Source organism: Triturus cristatus, chromosome 11 (genome assembly GCF_964204655.1).
Source record: "Triturus cristatus chromosome 11, aTriCri1.1, whole genome shotgun sequence".
Classification (NCBI taxonomy): domain Eukaryota; kingdom Metazoa; phylum Chordata; class Amphibia; order Caudata; family Salamandridae; genus Triturus; species Triturus cristatus.
In genome coordinates this window covers 849,053,877-849,079,096 of record NC_140594.1, presented here as the reverse complement: position 1 = coordinate 849,079,096, position 25,220 = coordinate 849,053,877, and the positions used below count along the sequence as shown (strand labels likewise).

At 52.0% G+C, this 25,220-nt stretch overlaps 1 protein-coding gene across 5 annotated transcripts in view; it reads right to left on the bottom strand.

The window, feature by feature from the left end:
- The window catches only part of UGGT1 (UDP-glucose glycoprotein glucosyltransferase 1), an 827,334-nt gene that overhangs the window by 173,479 nt on the left and 628,635 nt on the right, over positions 1–25,220 (bottom strand). For all 5 annotated transcript variants that reach the window (XM_085634645.1, XM_085634646.1, XM_085634643.1 and 2 more), the window contains one exon: positions 22,966–23,070. In XM_085634645.1, the coding sequence (XP_085490771.1) occupies positions 22,966–23,070 (105 nt within the window). The remainder of the gene's footprint in view (positions 1–22,965; positions 23,071–25,220) is intronic.

Genomic DNA, 25,220 nt, shown 5'->3' with positions numbered 1-25,220 from the left:
CCGTTTGTCGACTCCGATGTCGCCCGATTCCAGTTCGGCACCGAAGTCCCTCTTGGTGCGGTCGGTGCCGACGCGTTGCGCTGGCGTTGAAGGCGTGGAAGGCCTCGATCCGACCAGCGCCACTTTCAGTTTCGGTTTCGTATGAACCGGAGCAGCTTTCGGTTTCGGTTTTGTGGTAGGGAAACCAGCTGGCTTATGCAGCAATGGCTGCCGCTGAACGTCCGAGGCCGGGCCCGAGGGCGGGGCCGAAGAACTACGGGATGGGTCTCGGGTAAGGCCCGAAGGCGATCCCTCGACCGGAGCCAAAGGCTGTGGCGCTGGTGTTTCTTCGGTTTGAACAGGTAGGCCTTGTTCATCATTGGAGCTACTCTCTTCGGCCCCTAAGGCCTCCTCGTCGTCTCCTACCTCGGTGTCGTCTTCACCTCTGTGGAAGAGTGACTCGTCGCCCTCGTCCGATCCGGGGTCGTGTTCGGAAACGGGACTGGAGGGTATGACTTCTAATTCTTCGACGTCGGCCTCGTCGAAGATGTCTGTTGGGGCCGGTGCCGCGCCTCGAGTCTCGCCGCTCTTCGGTTCCTTAGAGTCTTCTTGGAACGGAACCGGGCACAGGCCATGCATGTCGATTCGTCGTGGTCCGGCGAAAGGCATTTGTTGCACACCGGATGGACGTCGATGTGTGGGTACTTCGCATTGCATACCGGACACCTTTTGAATGGCGTCCTGGATTCCATCGTCGAAGTAGTCGATGGACAGGTAAATGCGAAAGAAGTCGGTGCTGAAAGTTAGTAAACTAACAAAATGCTATCGAAACCCGATCGATAAACAGTACCGACGCGAACTAAAGGCCTTTTGGCCTCGACCAAAGATTTTCCTAACTTGAGCTAAGATAGCACATCCGAACCCAATGGCGGAAAAAAACAATCTGAGGATGGAGAGGATGCCCATGCGCACTGTAGTCCAGGGGAGGAGTCACCTATCCAAGGATACTTCGAAGACTCTTCCAGGACAACAACGTGCAAACATCCGGACCCAACACTAGGCGGCGATCTATGCACAGATATGAATTCAGCAGCCCACATGCCTCGAACCATTAGCATACGCTGATGATATTGCTATAGTTACTGCAGATCCCATAGTAGCAATGCTGACCATTGAGGCCGAGGCCAGGAAATTTGGGCTGGTCTCTGGCTACGCGCTAAATCAAGGAAAGACACAAATTGTTTTAAATCAAAAAATTGTGATGGATGATCCTAGGGTGGTGAAGGGAGCGACATACCTGGGTGTCACAATTTCTTCCAAATTAGAGGAAGTTGTGGACATAAATCTTAAGCCAATGCTGAATACGATATAAAAGGATCTACGACGGTTAGACAATCTCCACCTGTCCATTATCGGAAGAGCAAATGCAATTAAAATGGTGTACTTCAGCGCTTGACCAAGATGGCCACGTGAGCTTTGAGCTCCCGGGACCCACGCGCCCTCCGTCGATTATCCTGTCTTAAATCCTGTTTTATATGCACGGCATCTTGCAGATGACTCATTGCTGAGGCGATTGATGCTGCCCGGGCTCGGATCGCCCCCCGGGAACCGGAGTTGTGAATGGCGGAAGATTGAGGCCTATCTCCGAGGGATGCCAGGGGCTGGCGTTGGCAGGATGCCCGGCCTCTAATTGAACAACAGCGGCCTGGCGAGGTGTGAACTGGCGGACGGAGAACGCCGTACTTTCACTTTCACTTTCTCGCCCTTTGTTTGCCTTGGCCTGGGAATGCCTTCAGCTGCTTTATTATCCTCTGGACGCCTTGCGCCCTACTCTGCCTGGTTATTGCAGATCTGGCTTCTCCTGTTCCCTCTGACTGAGAGAGGGTCGTCTCCTTGCACCGGGTTGCTCGGTGCCAGATATGTCGGGTAAAGCAGAGGTGGATAGGCTGAAACCCAAGGCTACCAGGCGGGGAGCCTATACCCAATCCAATAATATGGATCGCTATGCCCAGCAGAAGGGATCGCCTGGTGGATCAGGCCAGTCGCTGGACGTACAGAAGGCTGCCGCATCCCCGACCTCGGAGCTCTCGTTGCAGGATGTCATGGGTGCGCTCGAAGGGATGCAGGCCTCGATTGGGAGACAGTTTGATGCCCTGGCGCATAAAGTGGATACTATCTTGGTGGATGTCAACCTGATCCGCGTGGATTTGGGCAAAACTAATGAGCGGGTTAAATCCCTTGATCTCAAGACCACAGGCCTCGCTGATGATGTCTCGGAACTTCAGACCGAAGTTCGTAAGCTGCGGGCCGAGAACGACCTCTCCGCCCGCCGGCTGGAGGACTTTGAGGGCCGGGCCAGGCGCAACAACGTGCGCATTACTGGGGTCCCGGAATCCTCGGACGAGATCTCCGCAGATCTGCTCGTGGAGGACTTGGTGCTTAACCATCTGAAGCCTAAGGGCCTTGGAAATTTTTTTGCAGTCGAGCGGGCTCAGAGTTCCTGGCGGGAGGCCCAGGCCGGGAGCCCCTCCGAGACCGATTGTCGCCCGGCTCTTTCACTTCCGAGATCGTGACGCTATCCTGCAAGCATCGCGGGTGACGGGCCGGGTCCCTTATCAGAACGCATCAGTGAGTTTCTATCCTGACTTCACCCAGCTGGTGCAAAAGCAAAGGCAGAGTTTCCTGGGGGTGAAGAGACGTCTTCGGGAGCGGGACCTTAAGTATGCTATGCTTTTCCCTGCCAGATTACGTGTGGTGTATGAGGACCGGACTTTCTTCTTTGAGTCGCCTGCTATGGCCGGAGACTGGTTGGACGCTTTGCCCCGACGACGAACTGGCGGGGATGCTGCCACAGACGTGGAGGGTGACCGGGCTGGGCAGGGTTGATGCCTTTGGGGCCAGTCTGACTTGCTTTGGTTCCGGACAATGACTTGAGCTGATTGCAGTAATACGGAGGGTTGCGGGAGGAAGATGGGAGCTCTTTCCTCCCTCAGGGTACTTTTTGTAGTTTTGCGTTATGGTAGGGCGACAGGCACACTGCAAGTTGGGGGGGCTTTGTAAGCTGCAGCAGGGGTGCAGGGTGGGGGGTGGAGTTGGGATTTTGGGGTTGTTGTTGGGGGGTTTGTTTTTGCAAGGCGTAGTAATGGTTGTCAGGGTTGTTTACTGGTGGCACTTCGGGTGTGGGGTGGGCCTCTTTGTGTGTGGGGATGGGGGGTAGGGGCTTCAATATTATTAGCTGGAATGTTAATGGCTTGGGAGATCGTATTAAGCGGGGGATAGTCTTGCAGTTCTTGAAACGGTCTTTGCCGGATGTGGCCCTACTGCAGGAGACACACCTTATAGGTAATACTTGCCATGCTCTTAATAGAAAAGGTTACAAATTCATCGCCCACTCGGGATTCTCCTCAGGCTCCAGGGGTGTGGGTATCCTAGTTAGAGCTTCACTACCTTTCGAGGTGGACTCCACCATTGTTGATGATAGGGGGAGGTTTGTGGCGGTGGCGGGGAGGTGGGAGGGAAGAACGTTGGTGTTGGTTTCGGTTTATGTCCCTCCTGCCCTGCAGGCCTCCACGTTTGCAGATCTGGGCAGGGCCTTATTGGACCTCCCGGAGGGTATGCTAGTGGTGGGGGGAGACTTTAATGCTGTCGGCTCTGGGTTGCTAGATAGGTACCCGCCCAGGGACACCGGGGGGGCTCAGAAGTGGCTTCCAGATTTTATAGATACATTCGGTTTGGTAGACTGCTGGAGGCTCCGGCACCCCACACAGAGCCAATATACCTTCCACTCCGGGGCGCATGGTAGTCTCTCTCGGATTGATTATCTGCTCACTCTGGCTGCGCACGCCTCATTGGTATCTGAGGCTAGGCATATGGCGCGGGGCATATCTGATCATTCGCCAGTGTGGGTCCGGCTGGATGTCGGCCGCGAGGGAGGGGGCAGGGTTGCTCCTATTAACCCCTGGTACTTCCGTGATCCCAAGATGCGCAGTGCGCTGCTGAAGACAGTTGATCACTATTTTAAGGACAATCAGGGTTCCGTTGACTCGGCTGTGTCGTTGTGGGAAGCATTTAAGACCGTGTTGAGGGGGGAGGCCCTCTCCTTGGTAGTGGCCGCCAAGCGGCGGAGAGATGGCGAGGTTATGCAGTTTGAGGATGAGATCGCGGCTTTAGAGGTGGCCCTGGAGGGGGAGGTTACAGCGGCTTCACTGCATGATCTGAGCTTGAAGCAAGCGGAATATAGGGACCTGGTGACGAATGCCGCCAAGACCCTCGGTAGGGAACAGCAGGGTCGCTTGTACGATGTTGGCGATAAGGCCGGGAAACTCCTAGCGTGGCTGGACAAAAAAGAACGTGTTAATAGAGTGGTGCCGGAGCTGACGAGAGAGGGGGGGGAGAGGTGGTTGTTGATCCTGAGGGTATAGTACAGTGTTTTTCGGATTATTTCCGTATGGTTTACACCTCGGTTTCGGATAGGCCAACTGAGGATTCGCGTGACCTCCTGCGTGACATCGCTCTGCCCTGCCTTTCTGACGTAGATAGAGATGACCTCGATGGAGATATAACGGTTGATGAGGTGGCGGGTGCTATCCGCGCGCTGCACTCGGGCAAGGCCTCAGGCCCAAATGGTTTGCCGATTGACTTGTATAAGCTGTTTCCGGATAGGGTCGCTCCTCACCTGCGCGCCATGTTTGTGGAGGCGCGGGGGAGTGGGTCCCTTCCGTTGGACCAGCGACTGGCGACGATTGTGATCCATAAGGATGGTAAACCCCGGGATAAGTGTGCCTCCTATCGGCCGATATCACTCCTTAATGCCGAAAATTCTGGCAGGCCGCTTGGTCAGGGTACTTGGAGACCTGATCCACCCGGATCAATCGGGTTTTATCCCACACCATAACACTGCGTTAAACCTTAGGCGACTTCATGGAGTAATTGCGAGGGCGAGCACGCTGCGTGAACCAGCTATTGTGGCGTCTCTTGATGCCACGATGGCGTTTGATACGGTGGAATGGGCATACCTGTGGGCTGTGCTTGCCAAGTTCGGCTTTGGCCCTGGTTTTGTGAGCTGGGTGAGGTTGCTTTATGAGGGTCCTCTTGCGAGTGTTGTGGTAAATGGGCGAGCGTCGACTCCGTTTCAGCTTGGGAGGGGCACCCGGCAGGGTTGCCCCCTGTCGCCTTTGTTGTTCGCCCTTGCCCTCGAGCCGCTGGCGGCGTGGATACGCTGGCACCCGGATATACGTGGACTTAGATGGTCGCCTGATCACGAGGACCGTATTTCGCTCTATGCCGATGACATCCTGTTATATCTCGCCTCGCCCAAGAACTCGCTTATAGTGGTTTGTGACGTTCTGACATCTTTTGGTAAGAACTCTGGTCTCGTCATCAATTGGAGTAAATCATATTTGTATGTTCTGAGCGGCGACGTCCCACCTGTCCCGCGAACTTGTTCGATTCAGATCGCCCAGCAGGGCTTCGTGTACCTGGGGATTTTTATCTCCACTGACTCCACTTTGCGGTATGAGAGGAACCTGCTCCCTCCCCTGGCGCGTTTGCGGCAGGATGTTGCGGCCTGGCGGAGGATGCCGGTCTCCCTCCTCGGACGCGCCGCTTTGTTCAAAATGATGTCTCTTCCTCGGTTCCTCTACGCCTTACAGAATACTCTTGACTGGGTACCGGCCAGTTACTTTCGGGAGGTTGAGAGCCTCCAACGATCGTTGTTGTGGGATGGGCGGCCGCGCATTGCGATTGCTAAGTTGACGCTTCCGTGGTACGACGGGGGTATTGCGCTTCCGGACATTCGACGCTATTACTGGGCCACCCAGTTGAGCGCGATTAATCATGGTTTCTATGGTCCGGCTCTAAGCCCCGGCTACGCCATGGACCGATGGTTGTTGCGCGGCGGTAATTATCACCGAGCGTTGTACTCGAGATCGCTGGACTCGTCCCTCACAGGGCCCACGGGGGTGGCGGTGCGGGTGTGGAAGTTGGCGACTGACTCGCAGGGCTGGAAGGATAGGCTCACCCTTGCTACTCCGTTGTTTGAGTCTGACAAATTAGGGAAGCTTTGGCATACCAAAGGTTTTGAGAAATGGGACTTGATCGGTGTCTCCAGGGTTGGAGATTTGCTGATCAAGGGGAGGGTGAAGTCCTTTGAAGAGCTGCAGAAGGAGTATGAGTTGGGGAAATCTGAGTTTTTCCGCTATGTTCAGGTGCGTCATGCCCTGCGGTCAGTTCTCGTAGAAGGTGAGAAGGTGCCTGAATCCTCTCCATTGGAGGACCGGATCCTCGATGGCCATATGCCGGAGAGTACGATCTCTCTTATCTATAAGAAATTGATTAATGTTCGGGCTGACCTGCTATTGGGGCTGCGGGATCAATGGATTAGGGACGGACTCGAGCTGGATGACGAGGACTGGCAGTCTGCGGTTTCCTCTCCTAAGGAGGTTGCGATCCCGTCGCGTCTGCGGCTGGTGCAGCTCAAAATACTCCACAGAGTCTATGTTACGGGGCCAAGGTTGGTTCATATGGGATTTTCTGAGGAGGGCTTATGTAGGAGGGGCTGTGGTATGGTGGGTACCTTCCTGCATATCATTTGGGAATGTGGCGTCATCATGGAATTCTGGAGGAGAGTCCATGCGGTAATGGGGGAGGTGACGGGCATTGTTATGCAGCCGGAGGCGCGGTGTTGTCTCCTGAACGTTTGGGGGCCTGCTGACCACGATGAGGCACAGACCCAGTGGGTGACTCTGGGTAACATGGTGGCTAAGCGAGACATCGCGCTCCTGTGGGGCTCCGTGGGACCCCCCACATTGGCTGCGTGGAAGGAAAACATGGACTGGAATATGTTCAGGGAAAAGACGGTATATTGCGCTAGAGGGCGCCCTCGGAAGTGGCATGCCATTTGGGGGCGTTGGAACCAATATAGGGGGGCATATGCCTTGCCCCTGATCTGGATCCCCCCCCCGAGGAGCAGCTCTCTCCTTAGCATTCTTTCCAGCTCTGTACATATGTTTTGATTGTTAATTGACTTCTTGGGCCTCTGCTTTTCCCCTTTTTCCTCTTATCACAGCGCTGTGACTGATAGACGAAGGGGGTCCGGTCTCCCCTGAGGGGCAATCACCAGGTGTATTCAGTGTACTTCGCCTTGCTTGGGTTTGGTTTGTGTTTGTGTGTATTTAAAATGGAACCTTTTTGTTTCTCCTTTCTATGCACTGTGGATGCTTCTTTGTATTGCTCTCTTGAAGCTGCCGCACCTCCGGGTTGTCGGCTGAATAGCTGTGTCCTTTTTTTTTGATGAATAAAGGTTTAATAAAAAAAAAAAAAAAAAAATGGTGTACTTTCCCAAGATATTATATTTATTCAGGGCAGTTTGCCTAGAGTTTTCTAATCAGTGGTTTACAGTAATGGAACGTACTTTTTCTAGATTTATATGGTCATACGCTCAACCCCGTCGGGCATATAAATATCTTACCCTTCCTAAGGACAGAGGTGGGTTAGCACTTCCCAACTTAAGGAGATATTACTGGTCATGTGTACTACTCTACAGTAAGGAATTATTGCAAGGGGGGGAATAACGAACAAGTTACTTACCTTCGGTAACGATGTATCTGTAAGAAACATTAGTTAGATTCCTCACCTTAGAATATCCCCAGGCGCCAGACTGGATCCGGAAGATTTTTCGTCAGCAATACCCCTTGCGCGTCGCTAGGCGTCGTCTGCGGCTCCGCGTCCGTCGTCGGCGTCGTGCGCCGGGATGACGTCGTCGGAGTACTTAGACGCCGCCCTCGCGCGCTGACGTCAGTTCTTGTACATAGCCTTCCGCGCCAGGAACGCAGAGCCATGCAAAGACCGACACTGGTGCCAAAAATAAAATCTAGGGGCCTGAAAAGGATAACCTTAACCCTAGATGTCAGTTCGCAGAACGGGGAGGATGGGTGGGTCGGTGAGGAATCTAACTAATGTTTCTTACAGATACATCGTTACCGAAGGTAAGTAACTTGTTCATCTGAAAGAAACACGTTAGTTAGATTCCTCACCTTAGAATAGATACCCAAGCAATACCATCCCCGGTGGTGGGTCTGCGAACCAAGAGGACAGAACGGCCAAAGAAGCCATCCCTCCGGACTTGGCTGTCAAGGCAATAATGCCTGGCAAACGTGTGTAGCGAAGCCCACGTCGCCGCCTGACAGATATCCTGCAAAGGGACTCCCCGTCCCAAGGCAGTAGTAGTCGCCGTGGCCCGAGTAGAATGGGCGCGCAGCCCAACAGGAGGGTCCTTTTTAGCCAAGGAATAGCAGATTTTTATACACAAAACGACCCACCGAGAGATGGTCCGTTTGTGCACAGCTTTCCCCTTCTTAGCGCCCACGTACCCAACAAAAAGCTGGTCGTCCACCCGGAACTGTTTTGTGCGGTCCAGATAAAAGGAGAGCGCACGTTTGGGGTCCAGACGGTGGAGCCTCTCTTCCTCTTTGGAAGGATGCGGAGGCGGAAAGAAGGTGGGCAAGGTGACAGACTGCCCAAGGTGAAATGGAGTCACCACTTTAGGAAGAAAGGAGGGACGAGGCCGAAGGACAACCTTGTCCGGATGGACAGACAGAAAAGGAGGCTTTGAAGATAAAGCCTGGAGCTCACTCACCCGTCTAGCCGAGGTGATGGCTACCAGAAAAGCAGTCTTTAGAGTTAGAAGACGAAGAGGGCAATTGTGAAGAGGCTCGAAGGGAGCGCACATCAAGAATGTCAAGACCAGATTCAAGTCCCACTGAGGCATTACAAAGGGGACAGGAGGGAACGTGTGTGTAATGCCTTTGAAAAAGCGTGTAACCACAGGGGGCTTGAAAAGAGAAGGCTGATCAGGAAGCCGCAAGAAGGCGGAGATGGCAGCAAGATAACCTTTCAGAGTGCCCAGGGCAGAGCCCTGCCGGGCCAGAGAAAGAAGGAAGAGGAGAACCTCAGAAAGAGGGGCGGAAAGGGGATCCACAGCCTTTGCTGTGCACCATGCCACAAATTTGTTCCACCGGCAGGCGTATACCGACTTTGTGGAGGGACGCCTGGCTGCCAGAATGATATCACAGACTTCAGGAGGCAAGTCAAATGGCATCAACTGCCGCCGCTCAATCTCCACGCATGGAGGTGGAGGCTGGACAGGTTCGGGTGGAGGACCGTCCCCTGCTGCTGCGACAGAAGATCCTCCCGAAGGGGCAGACGTATCGGGGGATCGGTCAACAGACTGAGTAGCTCGGGATACCAGTATCTTCGTGCCCAATCCGGAGCCACCAAGATGACTTGGGCCCGGTCGCGCCTGATCTTCTTCAGCACTCTGGGCAGAAGTGGTATAGGCGGAAAGGCGTACAACAGACCGCAACTCCACTCGTGACGAAAAGCGTCGCCGAGCGAGTGCCGCCTTGGAAATTCCAACGCGCAGAACTGCTGACATTGCGCGTTCTCTTCGGCGGCGAATAGATCTAACCAAGGCTCTCCCCACTGCTGAAAGAGGCCTTGCGCCACTTCGGAGTTGAGACGCCATTCGTGATCCATCATGCACCGGCGGCTGAGTTCGTCTGCTCTGGCGTTCAGAGAGCCCGCCAGATGTTGAACCACCAGGGTGACGCCCTGGTGTTCCAGCCATATCCAGAGGCGCAGAGCCTCCTGACAAAGGGTCCACGACCCCACCCCGCCCTGTTTGTTGCAGTACCACATGGCGGTGGTGTTGTCCGTGAACACCTGCACGACACTTCCCCTGACAGAGGGAAGGAAGGCTTTCAGTGCAAGCCGGATCGCTCTCAACTCCAACAGGTTGATGTGGAGACGAGACTCCGCCGGAGACCAGAGGCCTCTGATCTCCGCCTCTCCCATATGGCCACCCCATCCCAGGAGGGACGCATCCGTCACTACGACATGCTCTGGTTGGGGAAGGGAGAGGCTCTTGCCCTTGACCCACTCGCGGTCCGTGAGCCACCACTGCAACTGCTGTGCAGTGCCCTCCGAGATCAAGACATGGTCGGACAGGTTGCCGTGATGCTGGGCCCACTGAAACTTCAGGTCCCACTGCAGAGCCCGCATGCGCCGCCTGGCGTGATGCACTAGTAGGATGCAGGAAGCCATCAGCCCCAGAAGCCGCAACACTAGCCTGACCGAAACCCGGGATAGAGGCCGAAAGATGGGAATCAGGGCCTGTATATCCCGGACCCGCTGTCCCGGTGGATGGACCCGGAACTGCGCCGAATCGAGAACCGCTCCGATGAAGAGGAGCTTCTGAGAGGGACTCAAGTGTGACTTCGGCACGTTGATGGAAAACCCCAGCAAATGCAGGAGATCCGCCGTAGTCTGGAGGTGGGAGACGACTGCCTGGGGCGAGCCCGCCTTCAACAACCAGTCGTCGAGATAGGGGAAGACTGGAACCCCTGATCTGCGCAGATGAGCTGCGACCACCGCCATCACTTTCGTGAACACCCGAGGGGCACTGGTGAGGCCGAAGGGGAGCACGGTAAACTGAAAGTGCTCTTGGCCCACCGTGAACCGCAGGTAACGCCGGTGGGCCGGCAGGACGGGGATATGGAAATATGCGTCCTGCAAGTCCAACGCTACCATCCAGTCTCCAGGGTCTAGGGCAGCTAAAACCTGAGCCAACGTGAGCATCTTGAACCGTTCCTTTCGGAGGAAGGCATTGACGTTCCGGAGGTCCAAGATAGGGCGCAGGCCCCCTTTGCCCTTCTTGGGAACCAGAAAGTAGTGGGAATAACAACCACGACCTACTTCTGGACTTGGAACGCGCTCGACGGCCCCCTTGGCCAAGAGAGCTGAAACTTCCTCGCGGAGAAGATGCAAATGATCCCCCGAGATACGGTGGTGCTGCGGTGGCATGGCTGGAGGGGTCGTCTCGAAGGGGAGGGAGTAGCCCCTTCGGACGATTTGCAGCACCCACCTGTCCGATGTTATGGACCGCCAGTGGAGCAGGTGATGGCGAACTCTGCCGCCCACTGGCGTGGTATGGGCCTGAAAGCTCGGACTAGGAGGGCTTTGAGGCGGATGCTGCAGGGGTGGAAGTGGGCTGACCACGTCGGCCTCCATTTCCGCCACGGCGGAAGCCACGTCCGCGACCGCGCGCAGGTTGGTTCTGCGGCTGGTGGCTCTGCGGACGTGAGGAGGCGCCCCTTCCTTGGCCACGAAAGGGGCGAAAAGCGGAGGTGTGCGCCCGCGGAGCCGAGAGGCCCAAGGACTTGGCCGTAGCCCGGGAGTCCTTAAAGCGGTTCAGCGCACTGTCCGCCTTCTCACCAAACAGGCGAGTGCCATCAAAGGGCATGTCCATGAGGGTGGTCTGGACATCCCCAGAAAATGACGTGGACCGCATCCAGGCGTGGCGGCGGAGCGCCACCGTGGTCGAAATCGCCCGACCCAGCGAGTCCGTGGTGTCAAGCCCACATCGTATGGCGTGCCGTGCCGCATCCCTCCCATCGGCCAAAGCCTGGGTAAGACTCGTCCGGACCTCCTCCGGACACAGGGGCAGCACGTCCTCCACCGTATCCCACAGGGAATGGGAATAACGGTCCAAGAGACAGGCGGTATTTAAGGACCGCAGGCCCAAACTAAGGGACGAAAACAGTTTCTTGCCGAACTGCTCGAGTCTCTTGGAATCCCGATCCGGCGGAGCGGTCGGGAAGGAGGATTGGGAAGTAGAGGCCTGGATAACCAGACTCTCGGGGGTGGGGTGTTGGGACAGGAAACTGGGGTCGCCCGGAGCAGGGCGGTGGCCCCTGGCAACGTTCCTATCCACAGGAGGAACTGTGGAGGGCTTGGACCAGGTGCCCTGCAGAACGTCAGTGAGGGCCTCGTTGAACGGCAGCAGAGGCTCAGTGGAGCTTGCTGAGGTTTGAAGCACCTCAGTGAGGATGTTAATCCTCACAGCCACGGCAGGCAACTCGAGCCCAAGGGCCTCGGCCGCCTTGCGCAGCACCACAGAAAATGCTGCACCCTCCTCCGAAGCCACGGTCGGAGGAGAAGTGAATCCAGTGTCTGGCGAGGTGTCCAGCCCACTGGCCTCCCCCAGTTCATCTGCCCAGTCCTGAGAAAGCTGTGACTGAACAGCCAGAGGGTCCTCGAACCCCTCCCAGTCGCCCCCTTCTTCCGATTCCTGATAAACAGGAGGAATGATCGGAACCGGACTGTAGAGATGGTAGGACTCAAGCGGCGTCGGATGCGGCGTCGGCGGACACCGTGCCGGCGTCGGGTCCGGATGAGGGCTAAACTGGGGTGTCGGCGTCACAGGCGTCGGCGGCGCCGGTGACGGCGTCGGCGCCGGAGTGACTAGGTCAACCGGCGTCGACTGGGGCCCAGGCAAGGGCCACGCGGGGACCTGCGGCGTCGAGACCGGAGTCGTCGACGGCGCCGGGGCCGGAGCCGCCGGCACGCGAGGTCGCCCAGTCGAGTCCGCGGGGCCCGAAGGCGCGCCAGCGGGCGTCGACGGCGGGGCCAGGCTCCTCATGGCCGAGAGGAAGGTACTGATCTCCGCCGGCGCCGCGTCAGCCCCAGGGACCGGAAGGTATGGGGGCGGACGCGGCACCTGCGGCTCCGCCGGAGCCGCGGGGGTGGAACCACCCTGACCCTCGGCCGAGTCGCGCGACCGGCGAGGGGAGTCCGAAGAGCGATGTCGCCTCTTGGACTTCTTTGAGCGTTTGGACTTACCCGACGACTTGGAGCCGGACGAGCGATGGCGTCGGCTAGGGCTCCGCGAGCGACCCTTGGACCGGGATCGCGCACGACGCGGAGCCGAGTGGCGAAGCTCGAGAAGCTTGCGGGACCGCTCCCGCCTAGCCTTCGAAGTCAGGGCCTGACAGTCGTTGCACGACTCCGCGTCGTGGTCGGGGCCTAAGCAGTAGAGGCACCGGCGGTGGTGATCGGTCACCGACATCAGTCGATGACAATCCTCGCAAGCCTTGAACCCAGGCATCCTACCGGCACCAGATGTCGACAGACAAGGATCAAAAATGATCAAAAAAGATTTAGTCAAAAAAGACTAAAAGGGGTAGCTCTCCCGGATCTGCGCTTACTGGCGCGGAAAAAAGAAGAACTGACGTCAGCGCGCGAGGGCGGCGTCTAAGTACTCCGACGACGTCATCCCGGCGCACGACGCCGACGACGGACGCGGAGCCGCAGACGACGCCTAGCGACGCGCAAGGGGTATTGCTGACGAAAAATCTTCCGGATCCAGTCTGACGCCTGGGGATATTCTAAGGTGAGGAATCTAACTAACGTGTTTCTTTCAGATACAGAGGTACATACCGCCTCAATCTTTCAGCTATTGGTGGGGAATTCCTGCTATGGCTATTTTTGGAGGCACATACACGACAGTTACCACAAAAAGGTCACATTTAAGACTCTTTATAGTTGTTTTAAGGTATGGAAGGCTGTAAAAAAAATTGCTAGGAATAGGACGATTCTCATATTACACTCCGGTACTAAATAACCCAATTCTTCCACCAACAATCTTTAAAGATAACTGCGTTAATAAATGGTATAATTTAGGAATAACACAATTAGGGGATTTTTATACTAATCAGGGGATTAAATCTTTTGATGTTTTGAAGGGAGAATTTGGTTTAGACTGGCGGGATTTTTTTAAATATCTCCAGATTAGGGACTTCCTAACTCACAAATCTGGAGTAAGAACACTCTGGGAAGAATCTACCGTAGTAGAGACAATTATACATTCTAAGAAACATTCGATAGGTGGAGTTTATGTGTCATTGTTGGACATGTTCCCTGATTATCTAGATAAAATGGCAATGAGGTGGCAAAGTAAACTCGAGATTTCTAAAGAAGGATTTTTTTACTCCTATCAGCTAGCTCAAGCCATTCTTATTTCTACCAAACTCCAGGCACAATTTTATAAAACCTGTTTTTTTCTCTATTATACACCTGATAAGATTGCAAAATGGGGAACCGGTAATGGGACTTGCTGCCCGAGATGCAACCTATTTAAAGCAGACTCCATCCATATCTTTGCCTCTTGCCCAGTGTTAATACCTCTGATACAAGATATCGAGAGGTTCTTAACTTCTGTTTTTCACAGAAAGGTTGTCTTGTCACCAGAGGCAATGGTACTTGGGGTGGAAGATTCAGATAATCTTGAGAACGGTCACGATTTTATATTTGTTGAGATGGCCGTTTGGCGGCTATGTCTAGCCTCGGCTTGGCTAGACCCGCTACCACCCATTTTTCAACAGTGGCTAGCTAGGCTTTTAGCGGTGCATAATATCGAGATAGCTATATATAAGCGGAAAGGCAGAAGGCGACGTGAAAGGGGCATGAAAATCTGGACTCCTCTCACACTCTGGCAAGATCTACACATCTGATTTATTATCAATGCTGTAATGTATTTATGTTATTGCTTTAATTGGTTTTTGTGAAGCATGGAATATATTTTGCAAAATTTCCTATAATGTTTATTTAAATATGACAAACGCAACGTAAAGTTCATGATGTTAATGTACAGAATGTTTACCTGTCGGGGGGGGGGGGGGGGGGGGGGGTAATAAATATGCTAAAATCAATAAAAATATTTAAAAAAAAAAAAAAGCTATACATTGAGCGCCCGACGGCTCAAAAGCACCCAGCAGCCCGAGTGACCCTGGAAGTGCAACACCTATCCTATCTTACGTCCCCACTTGCCCTGTGTAAGTGACCAGGAGCCCAGCTCCCACAGCCGCGATGCCTGCCTGCTAGCAGCCACCAACCAAAGGCCCCCTGCCCGCCATAGGCTAACATTGGGCCTAACTCTCTCTGCCCCCGGCTGCCCCTGTGCCACTGAGGGTGTAACAACTGTACCTACCTGACCCTGGGAGACCCCCGAGTCTATGCCCAGAATCTTAACTCTGCCAGTCGAGTACTTACCTAAAAGCCGATAACTCACTTTTTCTCCATAGGGTAACATTGACTGGTTTCACTTGAAGTTTATTTTGTGTCGAGTTTTGAAACTTTAAAATATTCACAAAAAATCAGCCGATCAACGAAAACAAAATTACTCACCTGTTAGCAGGAGAGATCCCAGTGCTGGATCTTGGTGCCCAGCACTGACCCTGAAAAGTAATTACAACCGTACTTACGATAACTTGATTTTCCTCCATAGGATAACATTACCTGGGTTTTGCCAGAAATTCTTTTAAGTGTCGATTTTTGAAAACTTAAATATTCCTTAAAAATCGCCTGTGTAACAAAAACGATTTCTTTCAACTGTTTACAGGAAATGCACCAGGGTTGAATCCTGGATCCAACCCAGAGTAAGAAAATCATATGCAAAGTAATTGAAATTGCATTTACTTAAAAATTCCCATTGAGCTCAATGTTATAATTGTGTTTGAATTGTGCTGCCTATTGCAACAACTATAACTATTTCATTTAAAAGTCTATTGCTTATTGAAAGTATACAACTCCAGCATTTTATTCTGAGAAAGTATTTTGATACCTATTGTTGGTTCTAAAATAAAACAACTATATATTTTTACATACAAAACAAATGGCCTAGAGTTCAGTTCTTGAGTGGTTGAGACCATTTGCTGATTGAGTGTGTACAACAAATGCTTTACACTGTCCTCTGATACTGCCTTACTGCTCGACCAAGCTACCACTTGAGAGAGTAAGGTTATATCTAACTTTAGCCTCTGCCAAACCTCTGGGGACTGTGGGCTCTGTGCACACTGAACCTTACTTTGGTGCAGTATATACAGAGCCACTTTCTTACAGGGGATAGAAAGAATTTCAATGCCAGTTGGATCGCTAGGAGCTCCAACGGGTTGAAGTGGAGTACGGAATCCGCTGGAGACCAGAGGCCTCTGATCTCCATCTCTTTCAGATGATCCCCCCAGCCCAGCAGTGACATCTGTCACTGATGTCAGATCTGTTTGGGGAAGGGAGAGGGGTCTGTCGCTGATTCAATCACAACTAGTTAGCCACCACTGCAGATCTTTTGCTGTGCCATTGAGATCTGGACTATGTCAGTGAGATTCTGCTGATGCTGCGCCCACAGGAACTTCAGGTTCCACTGCAGAGCCTTCATATGCTAGTGGGCATGTGTCACTAGCAGGATGCAGGAGGCCATGGGAACCAGCAGCCTCAGAATCAGTCTCAAGGAAATCCAGGATGGAGGCTGAAACAACCGCATCATAGCCTGAATATCCTGGACATGCCGCACTGTGTTCAGAACAGCTTTGAAGAAAGGGAATGTCTGAAAAGGGGTCAGGTGTGACTTTAGCATGTTTATAGTTAACCCCAGCGAGTGCAGGAAGTCTGCTGGAGTCTCGAGGGGGACACGACCGCCTGGGGTGAGCCACCTGTCAACAGCCAGTCGTGGAGATGGGGCAAGAGTTGCACCCCTGATCTCCGCAGATGAACTCACGATCACGATCTCACGATCGCGCACTCCTGAGGCGGAAGCCGGGAGGTTTTAAAACTTGTTGATTGCTTGTGTCACTGAATAACTTGTACTTTTATTTCACCACGCGCTAACAAGCGCCAGGGCACTCACCTGCACTTGGGAATTCAGCGAGCAGCGGACCTAGCGCTCACTCGCTGTTTAACATTTCCCTGCCACAAACGCCAAGCCGGCGAGAACTTAGGCCACGCCCCCTGAAGGCCACGCCCCCCTGCCCCCTACATCATGTGCTGTCAACGGAAGCGCAGCGGACGAGCGTAGCGGGAGCGCCGTTTGCGCGCCGAAGGCGCGCCTAAGGCAAGCCCGTCTGCGCCCGTCCGCGCACAGCCGGGCCTAGGGCCAGAACCCCTGCCGGACCAGACTGCCCTCGTGGTAAACTATTCACGCCGGGACCTCCTTAGTCTTAGACCCCCTATTGATACTGCATGCAATTATATATATGATCCTGAAGGACCATACACTACATGCACTCGCTGCCGCCCTGTCCAGCTCAAGCTCCCCTGCCGACATACTCTGCCCACAGCTCTCAAATTAGCCACCCTGAACTGTCGTTCTCTCCCCAGACACGCGCTGCTAATCAACCATCTTATAGAAGATCATGAGCTTGACATCCTGTTCCTCTCAGAAACATGGATTACAAACCACTCGGACTCAGACGTCATCCTGGCTACTCCCCCAGGTTTCCTGGTACAATCCCAGCCCCGCCCTTTGGGTAGAGGAGGAGGCTTGGCGATAATTTACCGTGACCACCTCACCTGTAGAATCAATGACGCCCAGATCACGGACTCTGAAAGCCTCCAATTTACCATCCACGTAGGTCCGACCCACACACTAGTGGGACTCCTAATCTACCGTCCCCCCGGCAATACGAGCTCTTTCACTAGAGCTCTCCTTGAGACTATCGCATCTCAAGCCCACTCCACCCCCAACTTCTCCATAATAGGGGATCTTAACATCCATTTCGATGACCCCCTAGATACAGGAGCGGTTGACCTGATTGGAGAACTGGCTACATTTGGCCTCCACCTAGCTAACTCTGGTGCCACGCACTCTAAAGGCAATCTGCTTGATCCAGTGTTCACGAATGACACCACTCTTCAAGTCACTAAGTCCCTTCCTCTCCCATGGAAGGACCACTTCATGGTTCCTTTCCGCCTCCCAGGAGTATCCAAGAAACTCCACAAACCCACCACCTATATTAAAGATAGAGCATGGGCCAGACTATCCCCAGATGATTGGACCAAAACACTGAATTCATCGATCCCGACCCCCTCGGAAGACCCGACTACCGCGGACAGTAAATTCAGAGCATGGATTACCACTTCCCTTGACTCCATCCTCCCAATAAAAACTCGCGAGAATAAGAACGATAAACCAGGATCCGCTCCATGGTACACTCCGGAACTCCGGATCCTCCGTAAACACTGTAAAAAAGCAGAACGGATATGGAGGAAAGACTGGCAGCACGCAAGCAAAGTTGCGTATCAGCAAACGGTGAGAACATACAAAGGTTCCCTAAAACTCGCTAAAGCCTCTCATTATGATACCAGGATTAAAAACGCTACTAACTCGGCAAGGGAATCATACCTCATCGTTAAAGAGTTACTGAAAAAACCTGTCCCACCCTCATCTAACACCTCCTGTGGACAGAAGTAATGAGCTGGCCAACTACTTCAATGCTAAAATCGATCGCATTTTAACATCTCTGCCCCCTCTTAGCCTACCCAACAACAGGAACGCTGAGGGTTTCACTAACTACGCAGGAAATAGCGTGCTTCCCCAGCTCACCTCCTTTAAAGCAGTAACAAGAGACGAGGTAGAATCCACTTTAACCAAAATGAAAAGCGGATCCCCGTTAGACCCTGCCCCGATCAGATTCCTCAAAACTGTAGCCGCAGTCGTAGTGCCCACAATTACGGAGCTCATAAACACATCACTCTCCCAAGGCTCGGTTCCCCCCAGCTGGAAAAGTGCAATTGTTAAGGCACTCCTAAAGAAACCCCAGCTTGACCCAGCCGACATGGCGAACTACAGACCTATTTCTCTCCTCCCTGGTATCAGCAAGATGGCCGAGAAATTGGTCAATGGCCAATTGTCACGATACTTAGAAGCCAACAACATCTTACGGCAGTCCCAGACGGGTTTCCGTCCAGGTCATGGCACGGACTCCGCCCTCCTCGCCGTCATCGAGGAGGCGAGATGCATCCTGGATTCAGGAGGATCAGTGGCAGTGATCCTCCTGGACTTAAGCGCAGCCTTCGACACAGTCAACCATCGTGTCCTTCTTCATCGGCTAGCTGCTGCAGGGATTGCAAGTTCAGCGCTCAAGTGGATAGAGTCTTTCCTCTCAGGGCACTCGTTCCAGGTGTGGGATGGCAAATTCCACTCTGCCACCCTCCCCCTCACGAGCGGGGTCCCCCAGGGGTCCTCATTAAGCCCAACTTTATTTAATGCCTACATGGCCCCCCTTGAAGATGTGGTCACCCCCTTCGGGATTAAAATAGTAAGCTACGCCGACGACACCCAACTAGTCGTCTCACTTTCCCAATTGGACAAACACCCGGACAATCTCCAAAACTGCCTTACAAATATCCACACTTGGATGTGTGAGTCAGCACTCAAATTAAACGGGTCAAAGACCGAGGTCATGTTTCTGGGCAATCAGTGGTCCACCATCCCTCCTTCGGTCTGGCCAGCCGTTTTCGGGGAAATCCCCACCCCGAAACAGGAAATTAAAACCCTAGGAGTATGGCTAGAGCCCGAGCTGTCAATGAAGACTCAAGCTACCAAGACAGCAGGGACCTGCTTTGGCCTAATGCGCTCCATCAGGAAGATCCTCCCACTTCTCCCGCCCCTATCCAGGAAGCTCCTAGTACAGGGCCTGGTGCTCGCAAGGCTGGACTATTGTAACATGATATACCTCGGAGCACCAGAATCTACCCTGTCCAAACTCCAGCGAACGCAGAACGCAGCCGCCCGGCTACTCTGGAATCTCCCCTCCAGAGCATCAGCCAGGCCAGCAATCCAGGATCTTCACTGGCTTCCAATCCGCCAAAGGGTCGATTTCAAGACCCTCTGCACTGCACATAAGCTGCTTAACGGTTCCGGCCCAAACATCTTAAGAGACCTGGTTACTCCTTACAAAGTCTCCAGGTCCCTCCGCTCGGAGAATGAGAATCTGGCCAATGTCCCTAGACATAAGAAGACACGTTCGGGTGGCCGCCGCTTCTCGATTAATGCATCCACGAGATGGAACGCTCTCCCCCGTACCCTCCGACTGGAATCCAATCACCTGCTGTTCAGGAAGAAATTGAAAACGATATTGTTTCCTAAATAAAAACCCCCCCTTTTTGCCCTCAGGTTCGCCTTCAAGATTATAGCGCGGGGATGCCCTCGGGTCACCAGGCGCTTTACAAATCGCTAAAATCAAAAAATCAATGAACTGCAACCACTGAATACCCGAGGGGCACTGGTAAGGCCAAATGGTAGCTGTGAGAAAGTGTCCTCTTTCTGCATGGTTGCCCCCACTTTTTACTGAATTGCTGATGTACTTTGACTGAGTGTGCCCTGGGCTCCTGCTTATAAGGTACCCAGGGCCTATGTTCTTCCCTAAAACTGCATTGAAGCTTAAACCCAATTGGCATCTCTGGCCACAGGTCAGCCCCTGGTAAATGGTACCACAGGTACCCAGGGCACTGTGACCAGAGTAGGCCTCTAAGGGCTACAGCACTTATTGTGCCACCCTTAGAGGCCCTGTACCCTGACACTCACACACTGCCTTTGCAGGCTGAGTGTCTTGGTGCAGAACCAAGTGAAGAGTCGACATGGCACACATCCCTGTGTGCCATGCCTACAACCCACTGCCCTGGCATAGATCAGTCATCCCTCTAGCTGTCTGCACTATACCAGTGGTGAGGGTACAGGTGCGTGAGCACTGTACCCCTACAGTGTCTAAGTCCATTCTTAGTGCAGCCATTTAGAGTATATGGTGCTGGGAGGTTATCATTACGAACTCCACAGCACCATAATGGCTACACTGAAAACTGAGAAGTTTGGTATCAAACTTCTCAGTACATTAAACCCACACTGATGCCAGTGTGGGATTTAATGAAAAATGCACACAGAGGGTATATCTTAGAGATGCCCCCTGAAAACTAACTTACTACTAGTGTCTAGGCTGAAGTGGCTGCTTTCAGCTGCACCACCAGACATGTTTCTGGACCCCTGGGTTGAGAGCCTGCTGCTCTCTGGGCCCTGAAACAATGCACATCCTGGGACGAGGTGCTAAACCTCCTCGCCCAGGATGGGCAGGGTTCACGAAGGGGGAAGCTTCAAACGCTTGCTGCCTTTGTGAGCTACCCCAGGCCACTTGCTGCTCTCAGCAACTGGTCCCCACTGGTTCTGACCCCCACTTTGGGATGGAGAACCGGCGTGAAAAACAAGCGAGAGAGGTGTTCCCACCTCTGCCAACTCCACCCCTCAGGTGGGGGAGGCGAGGTGAAGCACAACTCTCAGTCCACACCATCTTGAAGATGGGGGGATTCAGCCGACCAGGGACCGGCTCATGCCCCCTCGCACTGGAGGGGTGTACCCTCCCCAAGGAATGGACCCATTGGTGCCTGCCTTTTACCTACCTGTAATGCCCCTAAATCTAGTTTTATGGGGCACCCCTGAACCTGGCTTCCTCAGACAAGAACCTGCAAGAAGAAAAAGAAGATGGACCGAACAGCCGTGCAGCAGCTAACAAGAGGAAGACGCCCACTGATTTGGCCCCAGCCCTACTGGCCTGTCTCCCCCTCGAACCTGCTCCTGCAAAATCCCGGTGTGTCCTTCAGCCAGCAACATCGAAAACCCCGGAGGACCTTCCTGCCTTCATCCACAAATACTTTGTCTCCCGTGAACACCGGATTTGTTTTATCTGCAACCTCTGGCCTCGGCCGGAAACAGCGAATCCGCACCTCTCTGCACCAACCGTCCACGGCCCGAGCTCGAGTGGACAAACACCACGAGCAGGTCATCCCAGCGATCCTGACCTGAGATCCGGCGACCCCTGACCTGCCTCAAGCCTCCAGCCAACACCTGCAGTCTAAATCCAGAAGGCACCCCTAACCGCGACCCCAAAAGGCAGCCCTGCACACGATGCCCCACAGCATTGTGTGCCCAAACAGACGGTGCCTAATCAACCCGAGGGCGCGCTAATGGGGACAGGCCACCCAAATTTGAGGTGCATGGCCTCATAAAACTCGCAGAGTTGGGTAGGGGGTCATTTCAACTGCAAGAAACTCAGGGAGAAGTGGAGATGGCAGAGCCTGGTCTTGAATGCAGACGGTCCCTCATCTCGTCAGAGGATTTCGACGGACAGGGTGAAGTCGAACACCTCTTCAAATTCTTGTTCTTATGTTTGTGGGACTTGCCCGGACGACTTCGACAAAGAGCACTTGGAATGGCTCGGCAACAGATCCTAGGACCTTCCTCTCGACCGGGATCGAGACTGTTGTGGCGTCACGGAGCAAGGAGATTGCGGGACTGCTCCCCTTGGGGTGCATGGTGCGACAATCGATGCAAGTCTTTGCATTGTGGTGATGCTCGAGACTCCAAAGGCAGAAGAGGTGTGGATCTGTCACTGACATTTGACAGACATCTCTGCCACACACCAGGAGACATGTCTCGAAAGGTCAATAAAGGTCAGTCAAAAAGTGACTGTGGGTAGCTCTTCTCCAGATCTGCACTGACAAATATGGAAAGAAAAAACTGGACGTGAGCATGCTGGGTTGGTGCCTATATAGGCATCGCATGAGTCCCTTCTGGCATGAATGACGCCACGTAGAGTTGAACGACGCCACCTACCAGCGTGAAGGGGAAGTGCGCAGGAAAGAAATTCTGGATCCTGACACCTGAGAATATTCAAACTTAAGGAATCTTAGGCTAGAAGTCTCCATTAGATTTATAAAAGTAAAAAAAAAAGACAAACCTATCACATTTGTTAGTGCTTGGTCAACATGTGGTAGTGAGTTTCTAATGTATTTATCAGACAGGTGGAAGACACCAGCCCAATGATAAGATTCATGACTGAAGCTTGGAATGCGCTGTACAATCATAAGGAGATGCTGCATCATCAAACTAATAACTATTACCAGAAATTGGTCACCTTTTTTATGGTGGTGACTACAGATCAATGCTCGCTCACAGCCCTTGGTATCCCCAAGGCAGGTGGTACATATTTTGAAAAGGTGCTGTCTACATGCAATACTAGAAGATTTTGGTTTATTTACGTGTTTAATGTGTTTACAGTAGTTCTTCAACTTAAATGTTGAGACTATATACACAGAGTAATGAATACATTGGTAGATACTAAGAAAGAAGGAGTATAAAGGGACTACACGGAGATGAGGTTGACAAATGTTCAGGGAGAGAGACAGAAGATTTTACAGGAGATTTTTCTTTCAGTATCCCATGGTCATAGTACAAGACTAAAGTGACCATGAAACATCTTAAGTTTAGTTTAAGTTATCAGAACATCTTCTTCTACAGCTGTTGTCTAGAATTTAGGAGTGTGTACTGACCTCAAGAATCGCTCATAAAGGTGACCGGAAGCCAAGGAAAAGATATTCAGCACTTCCTCTTTGTCTGCTTTCACTTCTTCTGCATTTGGTCCTCCAGTCAGTCCCCTGAAAGATTTAGGCACAGGTTACAAAATAACTTCCTGCCAAAATGACTGTATAAACACATTAGCTAATCATTTGCAGGTTACCGTACACAGACAGTCTCAGGCAAGTTTTAAAGTGCCAGTGACCAACACCGTACACATTAAAGAATGGCTAGTTGCCAACTACACTAGTATACAAATGCATCACACTAAGATTTCACCTGATGTTTAACAATGCCAGTTTAAGTGTCCAATTTTTTCTGAGACACCAATTAGTATGAAAGAGTCTAGAGCACACTGGTTTCAGAGTGAGTAGTACAGGCTTATCCAATGAGTAGCTCTCCTGTGTGCAGCCCATCCTACTAAAATTAGAAGCTTTTGCATGGTGTATTTAATCTATGTACAACAAAACTAAAAAGTGTGTATTCAGGTCACAAATGTGTGCATTTTCAGAACACAATAGCTGATCTGTGGAGAAAAAAGATTCAATTTCCGAAATATATTTAAAGTTATTTGAGAGATAAATCATGGAATATTGGGGAGACTTACTCCTATTATTAACTTGGTTCCAATGTCATCGTAGCTATGGCTGCTACATATTACCAAGTACTCATTCCACATTGACAAAGCATTTTTTTTTTAATTAATGCTGGTAACAATGCCTAATGCACTTAGGTGATCACTGCTGGAAATGTTGCAAATTGTGACCATTAATTCAACATTGTCTGATGTGGTCGCTATGCAACTCTAACAGTAATAGTAGCTCGGGACGCTCTTCGTTGAACATAAGTAGCTCTCATTACCAGAAAGGTTAGAAACCTCTGCTCCATGTTTAAATTACTTGGACTTTATGTACTTTGCCAAACACCCTTATATTAGGCGGTAGCTCAGGGTGGCTTTCAATGAGCAGAAGTAGCTCTCAGTACAAAAAAGGTTTTAGATCCGTGGAGTGGTACTTGCTGCAAACTTTACTTTATTCTAATAGTCATGAAAAGTCTTATTCCATATAGTCTGATGTCAGAAGAGAGCCACAGGGAAAAATATTTCTGTCAAAACACCAAAAGGAGGTCAACCTAAAGTCATGCACAACTATAACAGACAATTACTTACAAGCTTTAACTGTGTTTAATAAAGTCCAACTTCCTCTAACAAAACAATAAGGGAAGTGTGGGGGGTTTTCTATTTGCAAATACTAGGTGGTTTGTGCTACTCCATCTTTCCCACTTCAAAGATTGCACGCATGATAGTTACCATTTATCAAAGCATTCAATTTTCTTAGTGTGAAAATCACTCGTAATCACTTCTGAAAAGGTAGGCGAGAAAGCCAACTTGTGATGGTTGATCAAACAAGTTCATGGGCATAATAGTCCGGTATTTGTAAAGCACGAACTAATCACCCGTAAGGGTCTCAAGGCGCTAGGGCCAGCGGGGAGATTAAGTGAGCTATTGCTCAAAGTAACATGATGCTGAGCTGATCTGCCTCCGGCGCTGGGGATCGAACCGTGAGGCCCGCGCTCAGAAGACAGCCGCCCTGGCCGCTGCGCCACATCTCTTACCACCAGCATGGACCAACATTATACTTGCCTCTGTTTTGGGATGGGTCTTGACACCAAACAGTCAGAATTCTGAGTCTTGCTTTCACCATTGGAGTAATGGGAGACATCTTCCAAACATAAGCAGAAGGAATGTCAGAGTAAGCTGAGCTTTTGCATTATTTCTTGACAGGAGCAAGAAATTGTAGCAATCCCATCACATTGACCTCCGGATCAAGTCACAGGAATGAAACTCCAGGGTGATAGCCAGAAAGACACGTTCTCTGACAGATGAAACATCCCAGACTATCACAATGTTGAATAGAAACCTTCATATTTGGATGAATGAGAAGTCAATCCAAATGTTGAGCCACTGATAACTATTCTGCCATTCTTAACTGCAAAAGTCAGAGTTCTTTCATTGGCCACTCGGAGAACGAGGAGGATAGAGAAACTACTAAGAACACCTTAGTAGGGGCAGGTGATGTAAAAAATAACCAAGCGGGGGATAAGTGGGAGGACAATGGGCTCCTAAGGAAGTCCTTACCTGCTCATATCATACTTTAGCTGCATTATTTCAGTGTACACCTTAGTAACCGATGAAGATAAATGGTCAAGCCTGCATCAGAACATGGACATA